Here is a 27,599-nt window from a genome sequence, read left to right on the forward strand (position 1 = left end):
GATAATAACTATAAAAATACTCAATATACGTAGAAAATGGTATATAACCAAATTTTAGTTTTTTCTATATCAAATATTATACCTTTTTTACCATTTCTATAGGGTGAAAAATAACCGAGATAGAAACGTTTAAAGCTTAAATTTTGCTGCGAGAACCATGTAACCGTGGCCATTTAATCTTTGATTTTTAAAAAAGTAAGGAGTTTAATAGATTATATTTAACGCGGTTTAATAGCCCTTGGAATTACCTTTCAAATACTGATATCAAATAAACCTGATGTCTTAAAAATTAACGGAGTTAATAAAAAAAAACGATAACATTTTTTGGAATAATTTTTAAAAGATGAAGTTTGAAAAATTTTTGGAGCATAAATTTTAATGCTATTAACTTGTTCTGTATCTCATTTGATAGATATTTCTATCTTTCCTTATTAATCCATTGAAATGTTACATTTACGGTTGCATTTCTTAGAGGAGTCAATTTTATTTTTTTAATGTGTAGGGGGTTCAGTAGAAGCTTAAGTTCAAGTTATTGGGGTCGCCACCCTTGTCCCCCGGCCGCCATATTGGACAAAGTGGTGCAAAGGGCTTTCGCGCTGTATCTTGTAAACTAGCAATCCTACAAAAAAATTTAATTACATATAAAATGTAGCAAATTAAATTTTCTACAATTTTATGTCTATTACTTTTTATCGTCAAGTGACCAACAAAAAATTTATAAACAAAAATAAGAGAAAATTTTGTAAGAAGTTTCCTTTTGGAGGTTATAACTTTTTTTCCGTTCATTTCACAATAAAATAACATCATAGCGATTTTGTAGAGGATTTTTCAATGAACAATTTTCACTATAAAGTTGTTTAATATTTTATTTATTATCAAGGTTGTACAGCGCTTCAAACTTGACCAAATTCTCGAATTCTCATAGGAATACAATAAAAATAAATATTTTTCTAAAAATAAAAATGTATACCATTTTTATTCATTCAGTTGCGGTGCGAAACCAAAACTGTCTCAATTTTCACTCAGATCAGAGAGTGCAGCCAGCACTCTTATCGACGATTTCACCTCTTGTTAGAGGTTCATCAGAGACTGCATAGGCTACTTTTCTCTGGCCCAGGCAAAAATTTTCGACATATCCATCTCCCACCGCAACTGACGAGATGGTAGTAGGTGCCTAGCGGCATCTGCTAAATAAAAGACTAAGTTTTTCAACCTAATAAAAATATTAGTAAATTAAATATTTTTAAAAGATTTTTAATTGAAAAACTTTATTGGCCCATTTCCTGGTGACAACCTCCAAGGCTTCTACAATATGCAAGCCAAATGGATGCTGCAGTGAAGACTAAAGGGAAGGAATTCTACACTATGCAATTCACAACCCTTGTCTGCAGCGTGGTAAAGTTCCAACGGAATGTGAATTGCATAGTGTAGAATTCCTTACCTTTAGTCTTCACTGCAGCATCCATTTGGCTTGCATATTGTAGAAGCCTTGGAGGTTGTCACCAGGAAATGGGCCAATAAAGTTTTTCAATTAAAAATCTTTTAAAAATATTTAATTTACAAATATTTTTATTAGGTTGAAAAACTTAGTCTTTTATTTAGCAGATGCCGCTACACACCTACTACCATCTCGTCAGTTGCGGTGGGAGATGGATATGTCGAAAATTTTTGCCTGGGCCAGAGAAAAGTAGCCTATGCAGTCTCTGATGAACCTCTAACAAGAGGTGAAATCGTCGATAAGAGTGCTGGCTGCACTCTCTGATCTGAGTGAAAATTGAGACAGTTTTGGTTTCGCACCGCAACTGAATGAATAAAAATGGTATACATTTTTATTTTTATATTAGTATTACTCCTATAGAGTAACTAGGTCCATTTTCCGTTGGAACTTTACCACGCTGCAGACGGGGGTTATGAATTGCATAGTGTAGAATTCCTTCCCTTTAGTCTTCACTGCAGCATCCATTTGGCTTGCATATTGTAGAAGCCTTGGAGGTTGTCACCAGGAAATGGGCCAATAAAGTTTTTCAATTAAAAATCTTTTAAAAATATTTAATTTACAAATATTTTTATTAGGTTGAAAAACTTAGTCTTTTAGTCTTTCAAATATTTTTCTATCCATATATTAGGCGAGCGGCATCAACCGTTATGCCGACCACGAAAATCAAATTTAAGCTGAATGACCAATGTTGGTCTATTTTTATGTTTTCGAGGTCGCTGCATCTGAATATGAAGTTTATTTTTATCTAGAGGTGGTGAAACATGTTCAAAAGCCAAATTTTATACAAAAAATCCAAAAATCAATTTTGATGATTTTTCAAATTTACCTCGCTGTATCTTTGGTCGCTGTAAATATTTCCTTTTGAAAATTTTACTGTGTCATATATCTGAAGTATGTAGATAACAATGAAATATGTCCAAAATGTTTAAACACATTAAAAAAGGAGTTGTTAATTTTTAAACATTGTGTCATCATATTTCGTTAGTTTCATGTTTACTTAAAAACGATGAGTGACAAACTTTTTATATTATAATTTTAACCAACACAACAATAAAATATACTTCATGAAGAAAATTTTTGGAAAATTTTAAGACAAAATATATAATAGGAAAAAAGTTATGTTACTTCATCGACAAGCGGCACACCCCAAAAAAACGCTTAAATCTCGAGATCCTGACCACGGTGTGGTGAATGGCTAATTTTTATCATACTTTATGATTTTGATATCAAAAATCCTTTTTTTGCTCTTCTTGAGAATTTTGCATTTTGAGGTTGCCTCATTCTTCTTTTGAACCGGCGAATTTGTCCTCAAACAACTTCTTGCGCCTTTTCCATATATGCAGATGCGTAGCTACCGCCGTATCAGCCGTATCAATTATACGGGGCCCCAACGCGGCATGTCGAAACAAAATTTTATTCAAAAAATTGAACAAAATATTCTGCAATTATTTTACTATTAACGCTTTGAAACAGTGTACACATATATTGTTGGGATATCGACATTTTCGTGTAATGGGTTCTTTTATTCTTTATTATAAACTATATTTATGTACTATACAGGTACTATCTATTTTCTGCCTCTCGCCGTTCTATAACAACAGAGGTTTTTTGTTTTCAAGCCACTTCTTATTGTCTATTCACCGTTAGCTGTGTTAAACATTGTATAGTTAATGTATAATGCGAAATTGTAGTATTTGTAATCGCTTTACCTTTGATAATTTGAAACATTGAAACACTATGTATTGTTTGCGTATATTTTCGTGTAATCTGTTCTTTATCTATAAATTGTCTTTAGGTATATCTATTTGCCGGTCGCTCGCCGTTAAAGAACAGAGCTTCTTTGTTTACGCTCCTTTTCAATGTCTATTCACCCTTGGCTTGAAAAACTAAATCTGTTTTAAAACAATGACTCTCAGTCCAAATCTGTTTTTCGACTTTGAATTATTAGAGTTTATTAGATTTATTATTATCTATATTTGAGTGATATACGCTGAACTTAATAGTTCCTAAGGTTGTACTATACAATTTGCAATTTATTTAAATTGTGCAATATATTATTATTATAGGGTGTTTCATTAATAATTGGAAATAATTTAACTGTAGATTCCTGGGCTCAAAAGGGTATGTATTAAGATTTAACCGAAATCACCTAGTCTGAAAATGCTTCTTACAGAAGCTAGAGCTCTTTGAAAAAGGCGTCTTGTAATAAGTTTTTTTTAATACCTCCAGAACGCTTCTATTTAGAGAAACCAAAACTGGCACGCCCATTTATCTTCCTTTTTTATTTTAACTTTTAAGCCGTTTTGACACTGGATTATTAAATTCTGATGCATTCTAGTAATAAAAGGTACTCTTGCTTTTTAATTCGGTAGTATACACCGTTTTCTAGAAATGCCGATTTGAAAATTTTGTGTTTTTTTAATCTGAGAATAATTTTCAAAAAAAAACTATAAAAACAAAAAACGAAAACTGGTACGTTTATTCCAGAGATGAATCGATTTCATCAATTGCGAATTTCTAGTACCGGTCATATGCGTCCGTTTTGAGCAGGTCAACGGTTATTTTACCGCTTTTTTGTGTCTTTAATTTTGAAACATTTTTGATACTAGATTATTAAATTATGAGATATTCTAGTACTAAAAGTTACTCTTTCTTTAGGTCGGCAAAATACACCGTTTTTTTTTGAATTTTTTTTTTAATTTTGATCAACTTCAAAAAACCAAAACATTTCAAATTGATTTTTAAGTAAACGTGTATCCTACCGACTTAAAGTAAGACTAACGTTTAGTACTAGAATACCACACACTTTAATAATCCAGTGTCAAAAATGCTTAAAAATTAAAGACAAAAAAGTTATGCGATAAAATAACCGTTGCCCTACCCAAAGAGGACGTATATGACCGGTACTAGAAATTCGCAATTTCGACAGTTTTAATTTTTCTAAATAGATGTGTTCTAGAGGTATCTCAAATAAACTAATTAAAAGGCACCATCTTCAAAGAGCTCCAGCTCCCTTAGGAAGCCTTTTCGGAGTAGTTGATTTGGGTTACACCGTAAGATTTTGAGCCCAGAAATCTACAGTTAAAATATTTCCAATTATTAATGTAACACCCTGTATTTTTTGTTTTATTTCATTACCTTATATTTTGTAATAATATTGGCGATTTTTGTAATTTAAATAAACTGTATTTGTTGTCGTTTTGTTTCTACTCTTTGTACCTCCGCTTTGTCCATAAAATTGTAAAATTTTCAGTGACAATAAAGTATATTTATATTCTATACACGCGTTTTTGCTGCTTTTGTTGAACATTTTTTAGCACTATCCCATATCAGTCGTGTTGAAAAGCCCCGCGACAAACTTTGATAGGGGTCCCCTCTGAGGCTAGCTACGCCACTGCATATATGCTTAGGGTTATAAGTTTTATAGTGGGGAGAAAGGTCAAAAAGAGAATAATAATAGCATTGGAATGTTAAAATCATAATAAATTGTATGAATAAAAAATATATATATCCACAGAGAACGACAGTTCTCACCAGTGGCGCACAACACCCCTACAAGCGACACTATATACACACGAAATTTTCGATTTTCTAAACCTGACTGAACTGAAAATTGGGCCAAATCCCATCTTAAAGTTTAGAAAAAGACTCGTCCATCCATATGTTACCTCTCCATTTTGGTCCAAGGGTGTGGATTTTACGGCCCTTCCCATTTAAAGCCTGTTTTTCGTTCTCGTCCCCAAAACTCCCAAAAATTTCAAAAATTTAAGCCCGACCTTTGCGGCTTCTGATAGCACAGATCATGACCTTTCCAACGCATGTTTAATTTTGAAAATCGGTTATACCATTCAAAAGTTATCGAGCTCAGAAATATGACTCAATTTTTATTTAAAAAATGGAAAATGTTTGTGGATATGTATGTATGTATGTATGTATGTATGTATGTATGTATGTGTGTGGAAAAGTTACACCGATCTGAATTTTTTTTTCTGTGTTTCAAGAAGGTGTGAGGGCCGATTCAGAACCGGTCTAATTTTTGACTTCTGACTACCCGTAAGCCAGCTAGAGGACTAGGTAGATACAAAATAGCATATTTTTTGGGCGTATATATCTTAGGTTCAAGGAAAGACAGGAAAACCGCAAATACACCAAATCAATAGGGTTGAGTTAAGCTTTCAAATGGCGTTTAAGCGATCAATCTGAGACATACATACTGCTCACCAGAGCCAAAAAACTGAAAAATTAAACTTTGAAAATTTTGGCTTTTCGACAATTACTCAAAATTTCAACCTACGAATTGCGCCAATAACTGAGCGTTTGTAGAAGGACTCAGGACGCGTCTAACGGTGTATACCTCATATCTGGGAAAATTCGAATTTTTAAGTTATAGGCTTCATAAGTATAATCAAATCTATTTCTTATGGGAAAAACGGTTTTTCAAGCTCAATAATTCCTGTAATACGTTCAGTTATCATACTCGATCTTGGATGCGTCAGATACTACTTGTCAATACGTTTCAAATTCATGTTTAGTGATCAACATCAGGTAAACCGTTCAGAAGTTATAGAGCTCCAAAAGTATAATTAGTCCAGGAACTGAAATTTTTCACTTCGCAATTTTTACAGAATGGATAGATTTGCTTGAAAATTTGACAAATGAAACAAGTAGTGGATAGTCCAAGGATTAAAATCTATATGATGCCGAAAGACGCTTTTACCATGGGGTGGTTGCCACCTCATCTCGAGAGTGGAAATTTTTTATTATATTTTGGCCGCAAATGCTGGTAAAAATATTAATTATAAGCAAAAAATGTTCATTATACATTTTTTTGATAAAATTAATAGTTTTCGATTTATTGGTTATCGAAGCTGTTAGTTTTATATCGAAAAAATTACCAGAGAACGACAGTTCTCGCCAGTGGCGCAGAAATACACCCCCCTACACGCGACACTATTATATACACGAAATTTTCAATTTTCTAAATCTGACTGAATTGAAAATTGTGCCAACTCCCATCTTCAAGTTCAGAAAAAGACTCACCCATTCATATGTCAACCATCCATTTTGGTCCAAGGGTGTCGATTTTAAGGCCCTTCCTATTTAGGGTCTGTTTTTCGTTCTGGTCCCCAAAACTCCCAAAAACTTCGAAAATTTAAGTCCGACCTTTGCGGCTTCTAACAGTACTGATCATTACCTTTCCAACGCATGTCTAATTTTGAACATTACCAAAGAACGGCAGTTCTCGCCAGTAGCGCACACCCACACCCCCCTACACGTAACACTATATATACACGAAATTTTCGATTTTCTAAATCTGACTGAATTGAAAATTGGGCCAAGTCCCATCTTAAAGTTCAGAAAAAAGAGTCACCCATTTATATGTCAACCATCGATTTTGGTCCAAGAGTATAGATTTTACGGCCCTTCCTATTTAGGGTCTGTTTTTCGTTCTCGTCCCCACAACTCCCAAAAACTTTAAAAATTTAAGTCCAACCTTTGCGGCTTCTAATAAAACTGATCATTACCTTTCCAACGCATGTCTAATTTTGAAAATCGGTTATACCATTCAAAAGTTATAGAGCTTAGAAATGTGACTTAATTTTTATTTAAAAAAGGGAAAATGTTTGTGGTTGTATGTATGTGTGTTTGAAAGTTAAACCGATTTGATATATTTCCTCTGTGTTTGAAGAGGGGGTCAGGGCCGATTTAGAACCGATGTAGTTTGTGACTTTTGACCACCCATAAGCCAGCTATAGGACTTGGTAGGTACAAAACGGCATATGTTTTGGGGGTATATTTATTCGGATCAAGAAGAGCCAGGAGAACCGCAAATACATCAAATTAATAGTGTTGACTTAAGCTTTCAAATGGTGTCTAAGCCGTCAGGATCAGACATACACACGGCTCAGTATAGCCGAAAAACTGAAAAACTAAACTTTGAAAATTTTGGTTTTTCGACAATTACTCAACATTTCAACCTACAAATTGCGCCAATAACTTAGCGTTTGTAGAAGGACTCAAGACTAATTTAACGGTGTATACCTCATATCCCGGAAAATTTGAATTTTTTAGGTTATAGGCTTCATAAGTATGATAAAATCTATTTCCTGTGGGAAAAACGGTTTCTCAAGCTCAATAATTCCTGTAATAGCTTCAGTTATCATACTTGACCTTAGATCCATGAGACACTACTGGTCAATACGTTTCAAACTCATATTTACTAATCAAAATCGGTTAAGCCGTTTAGAAGTTATTAAGCTACAAAAGTATAATCCAATTAACGATTATTCCCGAAATGGTTTATGTAGTTGTAGTGGTTACGACGCTAAATTTGATCTTGCAACGGGCAATCCGACTTCATTTACCGGCCATCTGAATATTTTTTTTTCAATCTATTTCGAATAAAAAAAATCTAGTGTACATTCGATGGACACTAGATCATTTGGGAGATAATACAACAAAGGTGACCATTTATAAAGCTTGACGTGTAATAGAGGAACATTGTATTCAACTTCATACATTTAATTTATAAATAACTTTGAAAAACTCCTGATACAAGAATAAAAAACCGCTAAACGCCGTAAAAATGAGTGGCGCATAAAATATTCCAGCTACAAAAGATCTGATATGAATATTACGTGGCGCGAAAATGGATTTTCATTTGATGCAAAACAAAATTCCAGTTTTATTTTAAAAGATTTTTCCATAATATTTGCTAAATTTGAAGTAAACGCGCCACAAAAGAGTTTCAAAATTCAAACTGTATCAAAGTTACTCTTTTGTGGCGCGTTTACTTCAAATTTAGCAAATATTATGGAAAAATCTTTTAAAATAAAACTAGAATTTTGTTTTGCATCAAATGAAAATCCATTTTCGCGCCACGTAATATTCATATCAGATCTTTTGTAGCTGGAATATTTTATGCGCCACTCATTTTTACGGCGTTTAGCGGTTTTTTATTCTTGTACATAGATAGAAAATAAGCCTAACTTTTGTTTTTATTGTATCCCTATGAGGATTCGAGAATCTGGCCAAGTTTGGAGCGCTGTAGAACCTATATAGATAAATAGAATTAAACAACTTTATAGTGGAAATTGTTCGCCGAAAAACCCGCTACAAAATTGCTATATTGTTATTTTATTTTAAAATAAACTGAAAAAAAGTTATAACCTCCAAAAGGAAACTTGTTAAAAAATTTTTATATATTTTTGTTTATATCTTTTTTGTTGGTCACTTGACGATAAAAAGTAATAGAAACAAAATTGTAGAAAATTTAATTTGCTACATTTTATGTTTAATTAGATTTTCCGTAGGTTTGGTATTTTACGAGATATAGCGCGAAACTCATTTGCACACCATTTCCAAGATAGCGGCCGGGGGACAAGGGCGCCGACCCCAAAAACTTGAACTTAAGTTTCTACCAATCCCCCCTACATATTAAAGAAATAAAATTGACTCTTTTAACAAATGCAAGGTATGGCTTAAAAAATGTATTTGAGTACTAAGAATGCAGAATTCTGTTGTAATCTTATCTAAATAAGCAGGCAGGTGATGGGTGTATATTGTAGATTCTTCCATGTCTGCTGTTTATCGGCCCGTGTCGTTATAAATTTGTAAAAAGCTCAGGCAACATTTAGGTACCAATTATTCTGCAGTCCGATCAAATATTGATAATTTTCCTCTACTTCTTCTTTATAGTATTTAATTAGTTCTTACCTGTACATATAATCCGGACTTATAATCTCGTGGTACTTGACTCTTGGTACGCTCATATATCCTCCTGAGGTACCAATGTCAACTACGTTTTCGTAGAGTAACTTAGAGATACCTCCGTCGATTCCATAGGTTGTATTACCAAACCATTCGTGTCTTAATGTGACGTTGTAACTGAAAGATTTTATTAAAACATACTTAAATATAAGGATTACGAATAAAAATAACGGTAAAGAAGAAGAAAATATTCTTCATTCTTCCATTGTGCGAACATGTTCATTCCACTCCTTTTTCTTGTCTAGCACCCCACCAATCATATCGTCTACCCAACATTCATTTTTTATGTTTTCACTTGTTTTTATATCTTGAAGAGTCTTTCCAGCTATGCCACGAAGTACATATAGCCCAATCAAGGAACACAACACTTTACAAAAACCTCAAAAAAATTAAAGGAAGGATGAAAATTTGGGAATAGGTAGTTGAAATTGTCTATTATTATATAAGAAAAAGTTTACAATTCTAAACCGTCTCCATTTTACAAAAAAAGGGAAATATGGGTTGGTTTTTCATTAAAAGTGCTGTATTTTAAAAATAATGAAATAATAAAAAAATGTAACAGTGAAAAATAAAATAGTCACTCATCAGAGTGATTTAACCTTAAATATTGGTCTTAAAATTTTTTTTAGATCTCGATTATTTTATGAGATATAGCCTATTTTTAATAAGGGTTGAAAACCAAAATTTTTTAAAACGGTCTTATTCGGTTAGTTTTCTATCAATTAATCTCAAAATTGGTCAACACACTCTTTACAGATCTATTAAGGGCTTGAGGTTAAGATTTTCCAAAAAATTTCAAAAAAAATTTACGACCAGTGGAAAAATTTTGGAAATTTTATTTTTTATTTTTGGAAAAAGAACTGAAAACTTTGGTTTTTCTTGTAAGTATGTACTTACCTGAACGAATTACATGCACGTGCACGTATCCTATATTATTTTCTTTTTGAATTAAGTTAATAATTTGAAAAATTATATATTTTAAAGTACATACTTGTATTTTTAAGTTAATTATTTCAATATAAACATATAAAATGAAAATATATCAAAATTTCTCAAAAAAATATTTCTTTTACTAAATATTTATTAGGTTTTCTAAAGTTCATTTAAAAATTAAATTAACTTAATTAAAAATAAATGTACTGTATTAAGAGGCTACATCAACGCGTCATCAATATTTTTTTTTCGATAGTTCTCCGAACTTTCAACAGTGCGGCAACAGTGTGTCGGCAGTACTACAGTGTCAGTGACACTATACACTATACTATCAGAAACAAAGGCACAGTAATGTGATAACAATATTTATTATACTCATAGGCGCGCTAAATGTTGCCATGTCAGTAAAGTTCGATTTCTTGTTGATAATCGTTTTTTAGTAATTCCATTGTGACACAAAATTTAGACATGGGATAAAAAAGTTTATTTGAAGAAACTGTATTTTTTTGTTCTTCTGAAAGCGGCACAGACTCGTTTTATATATTTAATTTAATTTTAGAGTAATTTCTACATACTAACATGTTTCTTAAATTGGGCTCTGTACCACAATTCTTTACTATATTGCGAATATGTGTGCCAGATATCTCGACAGAATATTCAAAATTAAAGTTGCGATCTTGGAACGCGTTTTTCGCGCGGTGATGTTGCCTCCTAAGTTATAAAGGATCAAATGAGTATGAAGTACTAAAATGATAAAAGGTGCAATGAAAAATCGTTTATTGTATATCGAACTGGATCGTCACTGTTTACATTTAATTAATTAATCTAAATTATTCAAAGTTCATTTTCATCTTCGTCTGATGTAAAATTTGTGTCTGAATCAACTTCATTTATAATAGAATCATCTGTAAAATCATATTTTGGGTCTCTTGGCAGCTACCATCTAAACTATTATCATCTTAATCATCAGAAACTATAATGTCTTCCTTTTTATGATTTGTACAATTACCAGTTTTACAACTTCCGCATGCAGCATGGAAACGTTTCTCCTCTTTTTAATACATATTTTTGTCTACATTCTAATTTCATCACAGTCCAAAAGCATTTTGTGTCTATCATATTTTCTTTCTAAACTTACACTTTTTAATTTTTCAATTCCACGTTTGACAATTACAATTTTTTCGTTATCACATTCTAAATGTTTTTCACAAATAAAACAAGAATTATTATTATTTGTTTCACTGTTCGCACTCATTGTAAATATTTACACAATTATTTTATAACAAATAGATCACTTTTATTGATAATAAGTTATAAATAGGGCTTTTCATTCACAGTCATTTGTTTCGAGCTTCTGTCATGTGTCGTTTAATATTAAGATATCTACGTCATACGTCTTTGGTTTGTATCATTGGTAATACCAATAACGTATGACGTAGATATATTAATATTAGACGACACATGACAGGAGCTCGAAACAAATGACAATCGATGAAAATCCCTATTCAAAAACTTTGACAGCCGAAAACGATAACAAAACATTGCAGCGTGAACATTTCTCCAATTTTTTAGGTTATGTTCGTCTACTGTGTTTAGGAAGCGCGCCGTTTTCTCTTTTAAGCAACTTTTTCACCTGTGTTTACGTACCCCATATATTTTTACCTGTGCAATAGGCCTGTTGTATATATATGTAATATGTTATTCAAGCCTTTTTTAATATGTTCCCATATTTTTATTTAAAAAAAGGCTTTCAGAAAAGAATGGCATCGATTTTATTAAAACATGACATTTTTTTGTAGTTGTTGATAATAAGTGAGCCTTATTTAAAAAGTATTCTATGCATAAGAAAAATAGATACCGCTTTCGAAAGAGTACATTTTGAAGTCCTACAAGCATATTTTTAAAGTTTTTTATGAATTTCTAACAAAGATATTATTGATTGAAATCTTGTAAATTGAATTAAAATAAAAATCAAAAAAATATGCATTTGTTATCGTCATACAAATTTTTATCCTTTAAAGTAACGTTGTGCAATTTTAAATCTAAATGTTAATTAGCCATCTTAAAACGTAAATCTAAAAGGAATTTTAATTTAAATGATTATGTAAATTTTTGTGACAAAAAATATGTGTTGCTCTCAAAACTTGTATTAGTATATTCTAAAACATATTTTTCTAAATTAAATAATTTGTAATTCACAATGAAAATATATTCACGTTAAAATTGATATTTTTCTAAAAGTATTGTGTTTTTTTCGTACATTTTAATGTTTGATAAATGCCCCAAATTATCGATTTAAAAGTTAGTTAATTTTAAAATGTGACATTTGTGTTGCGCGCGCAATTCAAATAAGCCCTCCTGTTAAGTACTTTAAAAAGGGCTATAGGTTAGAAACGAATCAAGATGCAAACAAAGTTTTTAGTCAAAATGTTAGGATAAAAGTACCTTGATGATTTTTAAATAAAATTTTTTGTTATTATTGCCTTATTTTCCGAAATACAGCACTTTTAATGAAAAACCAACCCTTATTTCCCTATTTTTGTAAAATGGAGGGGGTGTAGAATTGTAAACTTTTTTTTATAAAATAATAGACAATTTCAACTACCTGTTCCCAAATTTTCATCCTTCCTTTATTTTTTTTGAGGTCAGATTGTTCTTTGATCGGGCTAATAGCTTCATTTCTGTTGTATAGGGTATTTAAAAAGTTATCACCAAAGGGCCCTGTTAAGAGAGGCATAACGCTGACTCCCGGAATTTTTGTTACATTTTTTTACGTTCTATATGATTGAAAAATCAGACTAATCGCAATTTTAGCCCACTAACCCCGTTCTCCTCCCCCAAAAACGTATTTTTTGTTTTTGTTTGATTTTTTTTCGATGGTTGCAATCAATTTAAAAATTCAAAAAAAATAGAAAATGAGCTTTTTAAGATATTCAAAAATTTAGTAAAACACCTTATAAACACAAATAAAGGGCTCAAACAAGGATCCTGCCTGTCTCCAACACTTTTTAAAATATATTTAGAACAAGCTCTTAAAAATTGGAAACGGAAATGCAAGAACATGGGACTCCCACTAAATGACCATACACTATATACTCTTTGTTTCGCAAACGACCAAATACTAATAGCACAAGACTACGATGATATCTGTTACATAACAAGGAAGCTAGTAGAGGAATACAGGAAATGGAGACTAGAGATCAACATAAGAAAAACCAAATATATGAATATCGGTGGAACGCAGCAGGACTTGATACTAGAAGGAGGAGAAACAATCCGTAAATGTAACGAATATAAATACCTGGGTATGAAAATCACGAATGATGGAACACTGGACGGAGCCATTAAAGAACGAAATACTCAGGGCAGGAAAGCAATTACGCTCCTAAACTCAGTACTTTGGGACAAGCAGATAAACAACCAAAACAAGAAAAAGATCTATAACGCCGTAGTGAAAAGCATCATAACATACAGCTGCGAAGAATGGTCTACACCGAAATGGATTTCTGGAGAAGAGCTGCAGGAAGATCAAGAAGAGAAAATGTCACCAATAAACGAATACGAGAAATAATGAAGGTCACACATACAATAAATGACGAAATCAATGAAATACAACTACGATGGTTTGGTCACGTACAAAGAATGCATGAAGACAGAATCCCAAAACAAATACAAAACTGGAAACCGCAAGGTAGAAGAAGCAGAGGTAGACCGAGGAAAAGTTGGCAGGCAGGAATAAACAAAGCCATGGATGAAAGAGGTCTGCAAGTAGATCAGTGTGCGGACAGAGAGGAATGGCGAACGGGTATCGGAAGACGGAGAACGTTGTAAACCGATAATATATATAGTAAAACACCTTTATATTCCCAGAAATCCATTTAAATTCCCAAAAATCTGTTTAAATGTGTTTCGCCCAATTTTTGAATATCCTAAACGACCCATTTACTTCAAATAATTGACCTTGATTTGACTTATTTTGAACTCCATAAAATGTAGAAAATCTCCCAAATAAAAAACTAGTTTTTCAAATTTTTAGGCTAAGGCCACACGGGCGATAATTTACGGCGCCGTAAGAGCAGTAAACCCATTGATTGACTAACTCCTCCACCAATTTTAGATGAAATACGAGTCAGTCGACCAATGCCTCGTCAGGCTTACTACTGCTCTTACGGGGCCGTAAATTATCGCCCGTGTGGTCAAAGCCTTAAAGGTGGTGCACCTCACAAGAAAATCTAAAAAAAAAACAGAAATATATTTTTTGACGACATACACAAAATATAAAATTTAGACCTGCAGCCATCTCAAAAAAATGCAATTTTATATTATGTGCACTCAACCTGCGGGTCTATAAAATATACACATAACAGTATATATTTATACATAAATATACGCATGTGAAAGTTTGCAGAATGAGCGAAGCGAATTCTGCAATTCACATGAGTGCCTTAAAAATGTACTTTTTAACACGCATATAGTATAATATTTTTTTCTACAAACGTAATTACAGGACAATATCTACAAAAACTTTTACTTGAACTTGACTGACATTCCATTTTTATATTTTTTTGAAATTACATCAAAATTGTCTATACTAGGTCTGGATCCCGCGTATGAAAAAAAAGTTGATTAATAGCAAGCTGAAAATTTGTTAATAGCTTAAGGGTGTCTAGTCGGATAAACTTTGATATATGGGAACACTGGAACAGGGGCAGTTTTAATTGTGGAACAGGTTAAAAATTTGGAACGGTCACACCACGAAAACGGCACATTTATTTTGTCCGACAGAGCAGACCTAAACTCTCCGAACAGAGATTAAGCTCTCATGCAAAAATCAGACTGCTATTTATCACCTGTCATAATTTCTGTCATTTGATATATTCTACATGTTCCACTCATTAAAACGCCCATTTGGTGATAAATAGCAGTCTGATTTTTGCATAAGTGTTTAATCTCTGTTCGAAGAGTTTAAGTCTGTTCTGTCGGACAAAATATATGTGCCGTTTTCGTGGTCTGACCGTTTCAAATTTTTAACCTGTTCCACAATTAAAACTTCCCCTGTTCCAGTGTTCCCATATATCAAAGTTTGTCTGACCAGACACCCTTAAGCTATTAACAAATTTTCAGCTTGCTATTAATCAACTTTTTTTTCATACGCGGGATCCAGACCTATACGAACTGCAGTGCCTTAAAAATCTTAAAGCGCTAGTGCCTTAAAGTAGCATTTTTAACGCTCGTACGGAGTGCTAAAAATTGCATTTTGAACACGGTTGTAGAAAAATACATTTAAGATAATATAAAATATAAAATTACTTACTCAAATTTATGGACATCTTGGAAAACTAGAAATATAAAAAAGAAATATTTTTGAAATTGTCTGGGCTCCGCTCGTATGGCCGCAATGAATGCAGTTTCGTTTTCGACGGGATATTTCACCTACAATCAAATGATCTTTTTGTATCAAACATAAACAAATGTTTAATTTCAACTAAAGCCCGGATTCCACGAAACGGGGCGAGGCACGCCAAGAGAAATAGAAAATCTCTATTAGAATAAGATAAAATCTAATGACGGGAATCAACGCAACGTGAAACAGCGTTCTTTCCTCAAAATTTGTAATTTACGATCCTTGGCTATTACCGAACCCTCGATGTATAGCCGGCGCGGATCGGCGGGGCTCTCCCATCGTTTGTAGGTAAATCAGCATAGTTCAATGAAAGTCACAAGCTGATACAGAATAGGTTCGTACCCTTCCTACTCGGTTAGAGGCGGGTACGGTCGATGCCGTGGTAATTTTACTATGGAGTGGACTAACGACTTTGTGTTGGAATGTTTTACATTGTATAAATGAACCATTTTACTAAAATTTCTACTCTCGATACCCTTGGGTATACTCTCGATACTCAGGGAACACGTTCCATCGAAATTATCCGACAGAATTTATCAAAAAGTAATAATTTTTTAATTTCGTAGTAACGTGGAGTGCTAACCGTGCTCTCTTTTCACTATTATCTATTTTCTTTAACTAGCGCAGAGTGCCTCGCCGAGGTCCATGGGATCATGGCTTAATTATGTACTAACCGCACTCCCAGTTCTGACCAAAACTCCTCGCATATCCCTCCTCTTATCATAGAAAGACAAATTTTTGTTAAAAAACGTAATATCTTCTCCTTCGAATACTCCTATTTGGTTTACTTGTATCGGAACTTCCAACCCTAACTTGTAAACCTCGAACAGTTCGTATTTGTCCTCGTTTAAGGTAGCAAAAGTTATTGTGGAATCGAGTCTGAGGTTTAAAGGTGCAAAAAAGCTTTTAATTGTTTCTTTCGTAGTTGGAGTTTGTGATATTATGAACCAAGTGTAAATACTTCGGAATTTTTTGATTTCAGAATCCTAAAAAACAAATATTTACTTCATTTACAAAAGTTCTGAAATAATGAAGAAACTGAAGTTCTGAAATAATGAATGATATTAACCGACAGGGATATAATAGAAAGAGGAATGGAAAATTTCTAATTCTTATTTTATTTTATGAGTATCGTATGCTCAAAAGCGTATGTTATAAATATAGCAATGATTAAAAAGTTACTCAAGAATATATATGATAGGAATGATTATGACAATAGTTTACCAACAAACCTTTTCCTGTAATATGTTGGTAGCGAATGGACAGTCAAAGTCTACAATAACTGTTAAATCATCGTACTTTTGAAAATCAATTTTGTTAAAAACTTCTTCTGTATTTACAATAGCTGTGCGAGTCCTATTGTTAGACATGATATACTTTTGTATGATCACTTTCTCTGAAATAAAAAATAAATCTTAGTGAATAATAAGTGAATAACTAGTAATCTAGTTATGAAAATGGCATAAGTTTCAGATGAATGGAGAAGCATTATATTAGTACCTGTTTACCAGAGTAAAGGAGATATAATATAACAATGCACAAACTATAGGACGGTAAAATTACTTAGACACACCATGAAAATATGGAAGAGAGTAATTGATAGGGGGATACGCGAAGAAACAGAAATATCCGATTGTTTGTTTGGCTTTAGCAGATGTACGAACTGTTGAAATAATTGGGGATACCAAGTAAAATTGTCAGGATGATAAAGATGACGATGGAAAACACAACAAACGAAATAGCTTGGAAAGGGTATACATCCAAAAAGGTTGAAACCAAGGAAGGATTATGACAAGGAGACCCACTATCAACAACTGCATTCAATCTGACATTGGAAGGAATAATCAGGAAAAACAGAATAAACATGCTTCTTTTGCTTCTTAACGTGCCCTATCAAGTCCCTTTAACGTTGGCGGTTAACATGGCGAAACTGTCTCGAGCTATTCTAAATAGGTGTTCTGCTTTCTTTATGCCTGTCCACTCCCGGATATTCTTCAACCAAGAGGTCTGCTTTCTACCAATTCCTCAGCGTCCTTCGATTTTACCCATCATAATAAGTTGAAGAATATTATACCGGTCTTCCCTTACTTCGTGTCCAAAATAGGCCATCTTTGTATATTTGATGTTATTAAGCAGCTCGCGGATTGAAATTGCTCTCTTAAGGACTGCCACATTTGTCAGCATAGCCGTCCACGGTATTTTCAGTATACGTCTGTGCAGCCACATTTCAAAGGCGGTTAATGGTGGATATTTTTAATGTCCATGCTTCGACACCATACAAGAGGACTGACCAAATGTTGCATTTAATCATGCGCTTTCGAAGTTGAACATAATAACAGAAGCCAAAAAGTTCGGACTTAAAATAAATGAAGAAAAGACAAAATATATGATAATGGGAGAGATCCAAAAAGAAAAAGAGAATAACATCATAGTACAAATAGATGGAGAAAAAACGTACTCGTTTAAAAGAGCCTAAGAAATTATTTACCTGGGAGCCAAAATAAAAGAAAATGGTCATGAAGAACGGGAGATAAACGCAAGAATAGCTAAAGGAAATAAAAATATGGAACATTACGCACATTATTGAAATCCAAATACGTATCAAAAAAATTAAAAATAAGAATTTATAAGACTGTTATCAGACCTACAGTAACATACGCATGCGAAACATGGGTGCTCAAAAAGTCAGAAACAGACCTATTAGAAATATGGGAGAGAAAAATACAAAGAGCAATATATGGAGGTGTGAAAATAGAAGGTCAGTGGAGAAAAAGAACCAATAAAGAATTGGAAGAACTATATCAAGAGCCAACAATCACGACAACGATCAAAGCACAGAGAATACGATATTTGGGGCACATCGAAAGAATAGGAAGTAAACGAATGCCAAAAATGGTACTCTCACGAACACCAATACAAAAGAGGAGGAAAGGCAGGCCAAGGAAAAGCTGAAAGGACAGTGTGTACGAAGACTTGAAGAAAAGTAACATTGAGAGATGGAAATAACTAGCATTTGACATAAGGAGATGGAGGGATGACATAAAGGAGTGTATAAAAAGACTGAAGTGTAATTAAATAAAATTTATAAGTTATGTAAGTTATATTAAATTATTTATTATTTATGTAATCAGAAATGTAAACCTTTTAGCCCTAGGCCTACAAGGCCTGTTGCGCTTAATAAATAAAATTGTTTGGCTTTATCAAGGTAGATCAATAATGGATGCCTTTCATTATAGGTGAGTTGATAAAAAAAATACAGGAATAAAAAAACAAATGCTCATGTTATGATATTCATTAATCTTGAGAAAGCACATAAACAGTAATGGAGAAATAGATGGAGAGCATGCACCAGAATTGGGTTTGGATGGATGAATTGGAAGGAAGCGAGTATAGGCCAGGGTAATAAGACAAAAATATACCCTGTTCGTGACACTTCAGCAGCCAGGGTACTGAAGCGTTTTTTCGAGAGGTAATACCTATAGGAACAAATTGTAACTATTTCCTGCGTAGGATCTGGCGGCCATTTTTATTTATAAACAATTAACTCTCAAAAAATGGCATTTTCCCCTTTTTTTCAAATCAATGGAAAACAGTGAAACTTATTATTTTTTTAGTGCAAATATCTTTGAGATTATGGAAAAAGCTTTAAAATGACATATTACAAAGTTTGATATACTCATTTATTGTTAATATAATTGCGAAAAATATCGGAATTGCAGAAAAAATTATTTTCGCAATAACTGTTGTAAAAATTAGTGTACAGGTTTGAAATTTTTGTCAAATGAGGGTTATTTGGTGCTTAATATGTGATAAAAATTTCAAAGCGATTCATTCAATTGTTTAAATTTTATTCGAATGTTTATCCCAGAGAGCATTTTTTTGCAATAACATAAGTCAGAAAAAAATGACGTTAGAACCATTCCACAGGTGACAAATGGAAGAGCATGAACTATATTTTCAACTTGGTTTAAAAAAAGTGAATAAAAATGCATTTATTAGTAATAAATAATTATGCAAAAGTACCGTAAATCTTTCCTTATAAACTTTTTGGATAACTTTTTCCAAAAAATTAACTTTTTTACCCTGTTTTAAGTGCACAACTACCAAGTAATGTTATTTATATCATAATTGATAAAGAATTGTAATAAATATATATAATTTCTTATATAACAAAATAAAAAGTTTATAGGGAAAGATTTACGATACTGTTGCATAATTATTTATTACTAATAAATGCATTTTGTATTCGCTTTTTTTAAACCATGTTGAAAATATAGCTCATGCTCTTTTATTTGACACCTGTGGAATGGTTCTAACGTCATTTTTTTCTGACTTATGTTATTGCAAAAAAAATGCTCTCTGGGATAAACAATTTAAATAAAATTTAAACAATTGAATAAATCGCTTTGAAATTTTTATCACATATTAAGCACCAAAGAACCCTTATATGACAAAAATTTCAAAGCTGTACACTAATTTTTACAATAGATATTGCGAAATTAATTTTTTTTGCAATTCCGACCTTTTTTCGCAATTATATGAACAATAACTGAGTATATCAAACTTTGTAATACGTCATTTTAAAGCTTTTTCCATAATCTTAAAGATATTTGTACTAAAAAACCATAAATTTCACTGTTTTCCATTGATTTGAAAAAAAAGGGAAAAATTCCATTTTTTGACACTTAATTGTTTATAAACAAAAATGGCCTCCAGATCCTACGCAGGAAATAGTTACAATTTGCTCTTATAGGTATTACCTGTCAAAAAAACGCTTCAGTACCCTGGCTGCTCGAGTGTCATGGGAAAAACCTTATTACCCTGGACTAGTAGTGTATGTGACAGAAAAAGTCCAATAAAGCTCAAAGGAAAATACTATAAAACAGCCATACGACCAGCTATGATGTATAGAACTGAATGTTGGACAGTTAAAAAGAAAGAAGAACAACGAATATATGTAGCAGAAATGAGAATGAAATGAATTTCGACTCGATTCAAGTTCTCTTTAACCCAGGTATAACAATACCAAAAGGCACCGCTAGGAAAATATTCCAATTTGCGGTTCAGAGAACTTGTATGAAACGAGTCTATGTTAGAGGGCGTTCTAACCATACTGCGATATAAATAGTTTTAATTTATATCGAGAAACTACGGTCGTGTTGGTGTAAATTTGTGTTCCTCAGAGCCTCCTTGACAACAGGTAGACCTAGAAATAGTACTATCGGGGGATGGAGGGAGACAGGTTTAAATCAAAACGAAACCGTAGATTTTCTTATTTTAGAAATGAGAATGCTTAGGTGGATGAGTCGAGTGACAAAAAATGATAAAATTAAGAAAATATTACGAGAAGTCTATGGTGGCCCAATTGATGCCAAAATCAGAGAGCCTACTTTAAGATGGTTTGATGTTAAACGTCGAAAAGTTAATACCTCCTTACGAAGAATTGCAGGGAGAAGTTCCTGGGAGGAGTAGGGGAGTAGGACCAATGAAATCCTGGGGGAGATGCTTAAGCAGGACATCTCGGTAAAGAGAATTGGGTATTGGTAGGACACAATATAGAAGCTTATGGAGAAATGTAATTAGAGAATCCAACACCCCAGAGGCATAAAGGCAAAGAGGAAGATGTAGTGTCTTGAGTTTCCGTTTGAATAATCATTAGATATCTGTGAATCTAAATAAAAAAGTATTAGTGAAAGTGTAAAACTACACTACAAACCAGAATCAGAACAGCACATGATAATCACACAAAAACTTGACTTATTTTCGATAACAAATTTCGAAATTAAATCAAACTGAATATTTTGTAGTGAAACTACTCCACCACATAAAAGTACAAACACTTTTAGTATCATCTTGAACATTACACGAAATGCATCCTCACAAATAGCGAGGGAGCTTTTAAAGTGGATCTATAAAAGGGAATTTGAAATCAGAAGAACAAACCCCTTATGTGATTATGATATGAGTTATTGTAGCAAAAAATCAATCGAATTTCTAGTGTATGAAAATTTCTTTTGTTATATAATTCAAAAGATGTTTGTTCTGCAGTTTTGAAAAGAAAGTACATAAAAAAACGAAACGAGTAATCTAACTCCTAAACATTTATCAAACGAACAAATAAAACTTTAAAATATCGTTGCACTAAATATTTAAGCAATCTGTTAAGTAATATTTATTGGCTCATATAGGCTATTGATTATATTCAAAATAAGATAGCTAAAAGGAACTACAACGTTAACGGGGTTTTATTATTTCATATGGTCAATGGACATCTATATATGAAAAAACCGCGGAGTGCTACCATTTAACGGGGTGAGTTTTTGAGAAATGGGTGAATTAGTCCCTGGGCACAGGTTACATTAGGGTGAGTTCTATGCACTTTTGATACAAATACGTCTACATAAAAATTGTTTCTGGTTAAATTTCCTATCTAAATATTACTTTTTAAAGTCAAAGATACTTTTTTTTACAAAAAATATAGTCAAAAGAAAAAGCACAAAGAACCCCAAAAGAAAGAAATTTTGTTTTTTGTCCCATAACTTTTGTCCACGGGGATATAGGTATAGACATTGCTTCACAGAAAAAACTTACATATTTTCTCTTTAAAATGATGTTTGGTAGAGGTCATTAGGATTTACAGTTTTCTAAATATGATTTTTCAAAGTTCGCCACTCACAGCAATTTTGGGCAATTTTCCTTGTTATTTCGCCAATATTGTTCTGTAACTTTTTTCTACGTAACTTTAGGTATATGTAATGGTACACGTAATAGGAATAGAAATCAATTACCTTTAAAATGGTCTACTGTATAACGTTGTACGACTTTTTTTAAAGAGATTGTGGTTTTTCAAGATTTTATACTTTTAACGATTTTTTTATAATATAATATAAAAATAAAATTTTTTACGATTATTTTTGAAATTTCTCATTGTAACTTTTTTTCTTGTACATGAATATACTATCTATATATTGCGCAACAAAGAGGGCTTACTTTCTGTTCTTTAAAATCATCTATATTTAAATACATAATGGAAGCCGAGTGATTCCTTGATATTTTTTTACCTGTATTATTTAAAATATTTCTTTTACAAAAATTACAAAAACATTAGTCTTAAAAAACATCACTTTAGTTAAAATGATTTAAACGTTGACATTTAAAAAAATTTCAAAATCAAAGTCCATCTCTTCGTTAGCATTAGCTTCAATATCTTCCTCTGACACCTCAGTTATCTTAGAGTTCCCACAATAAGTACCCATGCACATGCACCCTTTGCAGAATATTGAACAACTAATTCCTATCTTCCTACAACCGCAGTTTTTTGTACATCCTTTGGTTATATTTACATGCTATTTTTTCAAGCAAAGCTTGTGGTGCAGGAGCTTTGGCAGTAAATATTGGAATTAATCCATATTTTCAAGTTTGCCCGGCCGAGTCAAGTGGATCAAAAGTATTACCTATAAAAAATAAGATTTAATCATAACACACAATCACATAAACAAGTTATAATGGGGAATTTAAAAAATAATCCTAAAATCAAAAATCGTTGCAAGTACTTATTACAATTTGAAAAAGCATATCTTATTCAAAAATAACCCTAGAATTTTTTATAATACACCATTTTAAAGTAAACAGAATAAGCTTTCTTTTTTATTATACAGGGTGTCCAGAAACTCTACCGACAAACGAAGACAGGAGATTCCTCAGATAATTTTAAGACAATTTAACCCAATTCACCTAGTCCGAAAATGCTTCCTAACTTCCTAAATATTCTATTTAGAAAAACTAAAATTGGTATGCTAATTTACTTTCCAGAAATGAATCGATTCCATCCATTGCGAATTTCTAGTACCGGTCATAGGCGTCCGTTTTGGGTAGGGCAACGGTTATTTTATCGCATAACTTTTTGTCTTCAACTTTTAAGCATTTTTGATACTGGATTATTAAATTGTGAGGTATTCTAGTACTAAAAGGTACTCTTACTTTAAGTCGGTAGGACATACCGTTTTCTAGAAAAATCGATTTGAAAGTTTTTAGATTTGGGAATTTGAAAAAAAAATTGAAAAAAATTAAAAAAAACGATGTATTTTACCAACTTACAGCAAAAGTATCTTTTAGTACTCGAATATCTCATAATTGAATAATCTAGTGTCAAAAATACTTAAAAATTAAAGACAATAAAGTTATGCTATAAAATAACTGTTGAACTACCCAAAACGGACGCCTATGACCGGTACTAGAAATTCGCCATTAATGAAATCGATTAATCTCTGGAACATAAATAAATGTACCAGTTTTCATCTTTCTAAATAGTTTTTTTTCAATCTTTTTTTTTAATTCGAAGAACGAAAAATTTTCAAATCGGTTTTTCTAGAAAACGGTGTATCCTATCGACTTAAAGTAAGAGTACCTTTTAATACTAGAATACCTCACAATTTAATACTTCAAAGTCAAACATGCTTAAAAATTAAAGACAAAAAAGTTAGGCGATAAAATAACCGTTGCCCTACCCAAAACGGACGCCTATGACCAGTACTAGAAATTCGCAATGGATGGAATCGATTCATTTCTGGAAAGTAAATTAGCATACCAATTTTCGTTTTTCTAAATAGAAATGTTCTGGAGGTATTTAAGAAAAACTAATTACATGACGCCATCTTCAAAGAGCTCTAGCTCCCTTAGGAAGCATTTTCGGACTAGGTGAATTGGGTTAAATTGTCTTAAAATTATCTGAGGAATCTCCTGTCTTCGTTTGTCGGTAGAGTTACTGGACACCCTGTATAATATATACCATATAGAAAAAAAAGTTGTAATGGGAAATTTAAAAAATAATCGTAAAAAAATAAAAAACTCGTTAAAAGTCTTGAAAAAGATAACCTCTTTAAAAGAAGTCGTACAACATTATACAGTAGACCATTTTAAAGGTAATTGATTCCTATTCCTCTTACATGTACCATTGCATATACCTAAAGTTACGTAGAAAAAAGTTACAGAACAATATTTGCGAAATAACAAGGAAAATTGCCCAAAATTGCTGTGAGTGGCGAACTTTGAAAAATCATATTTCGAAAACTGTAAATCCTAATGACCTCTACCAAACATCATTTTAAAGAGAAAATATGTGAGTTTTTTTTCTGTGAAGCAATGTCTATACCTATATCCCCGTGGACAAAAGTTATGGGACAAAAAACAAATTTTCTTTCTTTTGGGTTTCTTTGTGCTTTTTCTTTTGAATATATTTTTGTAAAAAAAAGTATCTTTGACTTTAAAAAGTTATATTTAGATAGGAAATTTAACCAGGAATAATTTTTATGTAGACGTGTTTGTACCAAAAGTGCATAGAACTCACCCTAATGTAACCTGTGCCCAGGGACTAATTCACCCATTTCTCAAAAACGCACCCCTTTAAATGGTAGCACTCCGCGGTTTTTTCATATAGAGAGATTCATTGACCATATGAAATAATAAAACCCCGTTAACGTTGTAGTTCCTTTCTATAGTACATAATCAATAGCCTAATAGTTCGTAAATCAAAATTGTCCTTGGATAACATCCAAGGATAAGATATTAGCCAAGAGTTAAGGGAAATAATTAGGAAAAAGAACAGAGCAAAGAAAATAGCCAGAAGAGAAATAGAAAAAAGTGACAAGAATAGAAAAAATAGACTAAATAGACACATCAAAGTCGAGCTCCAAAAATACAGAAGCAAGAAATAGGAGGCAACCATGTGAAGCAACAAGAAAAAAATAGCAAAAACATCGACCATGTGTGGAACTACAGAAAACTCGTAAGAAGCGACAGGAATCCAATGCCTTCTCTACACTGAGAAAACGGCACGGTATACAATACCGAAGACAAAGCCAAAGTCATAAGAATCGCTATAGAAAGACAGTGTTCCATGAACTACCACCAAGACGAAGACTCTGACTTTAAAGGGGAAGTCAAAGAAGACTACTACAGAAGATCGGCGAAAACAGAAGATCTACCACTGAAACACAGATCGCCAAAAGAAGAGAGCGATCTGATTCGAAAGAACTTGCCAAAGAAAGCACCTGGACCATAAGAAATATACAACAGGGCTCTAAAATACCTCCCAGTGAAAGCAGTAATTTATCTTACCAACATAATAAATGCACTGGTAAGATTTAGATGATTCTCTAACCGATGGAAGCCCATGTGATCTGAATTAAGCCATAGATACTTAAGTAAAAGTTATAATTATACACATTATTAAAGCAAGAATAAATTATTTTGTAGGTAGGTACCTACATTTCCGGTTTCAACAACCTTAAAATCACACCTCAAATAGTAAATAAACAAGAGTTGGATTATGTTAAATTTCCGAAGTCACAAACTGAGCGGTTGAACGACTATGCCAGATTATTTAATTTTATGAAAATAAAAGTTCACTTATATGAAGAACAATGTAATTTTTTTGGAAACGTTTAACTTAAAAAAATGTTATAGTGTTATAGGACTTTTTTGTTCTGCATTGTGTATTATATCCAGACCTTAAAGGAACGCAATGTTTTTGAGGATACTCTGTATATTCAAAGAAATATGGTGTATTCAGTATTCGGTCCTCAATATTTAGTATACCATCCATCGTAAATTATTTCCTTCCCGCTTTTTTTTCAGTAAAAAAATACTATTAAAATTGACCTTACCATACATAAACCTCACAACGCCTTATTTACATTTCATTTTCTTTGTTCCCAATACATATAACTAGGAAGTGACAGTCTAGGGAAAATCTGGGCCAAATCTAATGTAGGTAGCTAATTTACTAATCCAAAAAATATTTGCGTGTTGTGGAGAGTAGAACAGAGATCGTCGTAAAATTTTATGATTAACGAGTCTCTTGGGAAATTTATTTAGAAAATGTGAAAATTGAATAATCTATTTAAAAAAAGTTTGAGATTTTTTAAGTTTTCAGTTTAATTTTTGTTTTTTTCATACCCCGAATCTTTCCAATCTGTTTAAAAAAAAGTTGGTACTGTAGACTAGCGACAAGCTTTATACTATGGTTTCTGTATTTTTAAATTGTAAAACAGATCAAAAACTGGGAAACTATTTTATGAATTTTGACAGAATAATGAAAGAACTGGCTTAGTAGATGGTAAGAGTGATTAATCAGACAAAGTATATCATCTTCTCTTAACATTTAATTACGAGCATGAGTCAGTAATGACTGCAATCTTCTTCTTAAAGTGCCTATCCATTCCGGATGTTGGCGATCATCATGGCTATCTTGACTTTGTTTACCGCAGCGCGGAACAGTTCAGTGGTAGTGGTAGTGGTGTTATACCACTTTCGTAAATTTTGAAGCCAGAAAATGCGTCTTCTTCCCGGTCCTCTGTTACCATTTACCTTCCCTTGGAGAATCAGTTAGAGAAGGCCGTAACGTTCTTAATTTCTCATTACATGTCCTAGATATTCTCATTTTTTTGTTTTGATGGTTATGAGAATTTTACACTCTTTCCCCATTCTACACAGGACTTCCACATTAGTAATTCGGTCAACCCAGGATATACGTAAGATGCGCCTATAACACCACATTTCGAAAGCTTCGAGCCGATTCATAGATGCAACAGGTAATGTCCACGCTTCCATTCCGTAGAGCAGAACTGTGAATATGTAGCATTTCAAAAGACAGTATTTTGTGTTTTGTTTTTAATGATATGCCTCGACTGTTGAAAATGGGTCTCATTCTAACGTATCTTGCTTTCGCTTTTATTATTCGCTGTTTAATTTCTGTTGAGTGGTCCCATTGGCTATTTAAATTCGTGCCCAGATATGTATATTGCTCAACTCTTTCGATATTCTGTTGGTTGATTGTAAGTTGAGCGTTTAGTATTGGTTTAGTAAAAATTGTCATACATTTGGTCTTCCTTATGTTAAGAGATGCATGCAAACGTTATGGCTGCAATAGGTACATTAAATACTGAGGTGATTCAATCTAGATTATTTGATGAAGAACTGAAGAAACTGGATAAA

At 32.6% G+C, this 27,599-nt stretch overlaps 1 protein-coding gene across 1 annotated transcript in view; it reads right to left on the reverse strand.

The window, feature by feature from the left end:
* Positions 1-27,599, reverse strand: part of LOC114330682 (ionotropic receptor 75a-like) — a 46,865-nt gene that overhangs the window by 18,322 nt on the left and 944 nt on the right. The window contains exons 2-5 of the mRNA XM_028280097.2: positions 16,838-17,001; positions 16,280-16,591; positions 15,516-15,634; positions 9,215-9,385 (exon numbers count right to left, since the gene is read on the reverse strand). Of these exons, the coding sequence (XP_028135898.2) occupies positions 9,215-9,385; positions 15,516-15,634; positions 16,280-16,591; positions 16,838-17,001 (766 nt within the window). The remainder of the gene's footprint in view (positions 1-9,214; positions 9,386-15,515; positions 15,635-16,279; positions 16,592-16,837; positions 17,002-27,599) is intronic.

This window comes from Diabrotica virgifera, chromosome 9 (assembly GCF_917563875.1).
Source record: "Diabrotica virgifera virgifera chromosome 9, PGI_DIABVI_V3a".
NCBI lineage: Eukaryota > Metazoa > Arthropoda > Insecta > Coleoptera > Chrysomelidae > Diabrotica > Diabrotica virgifera.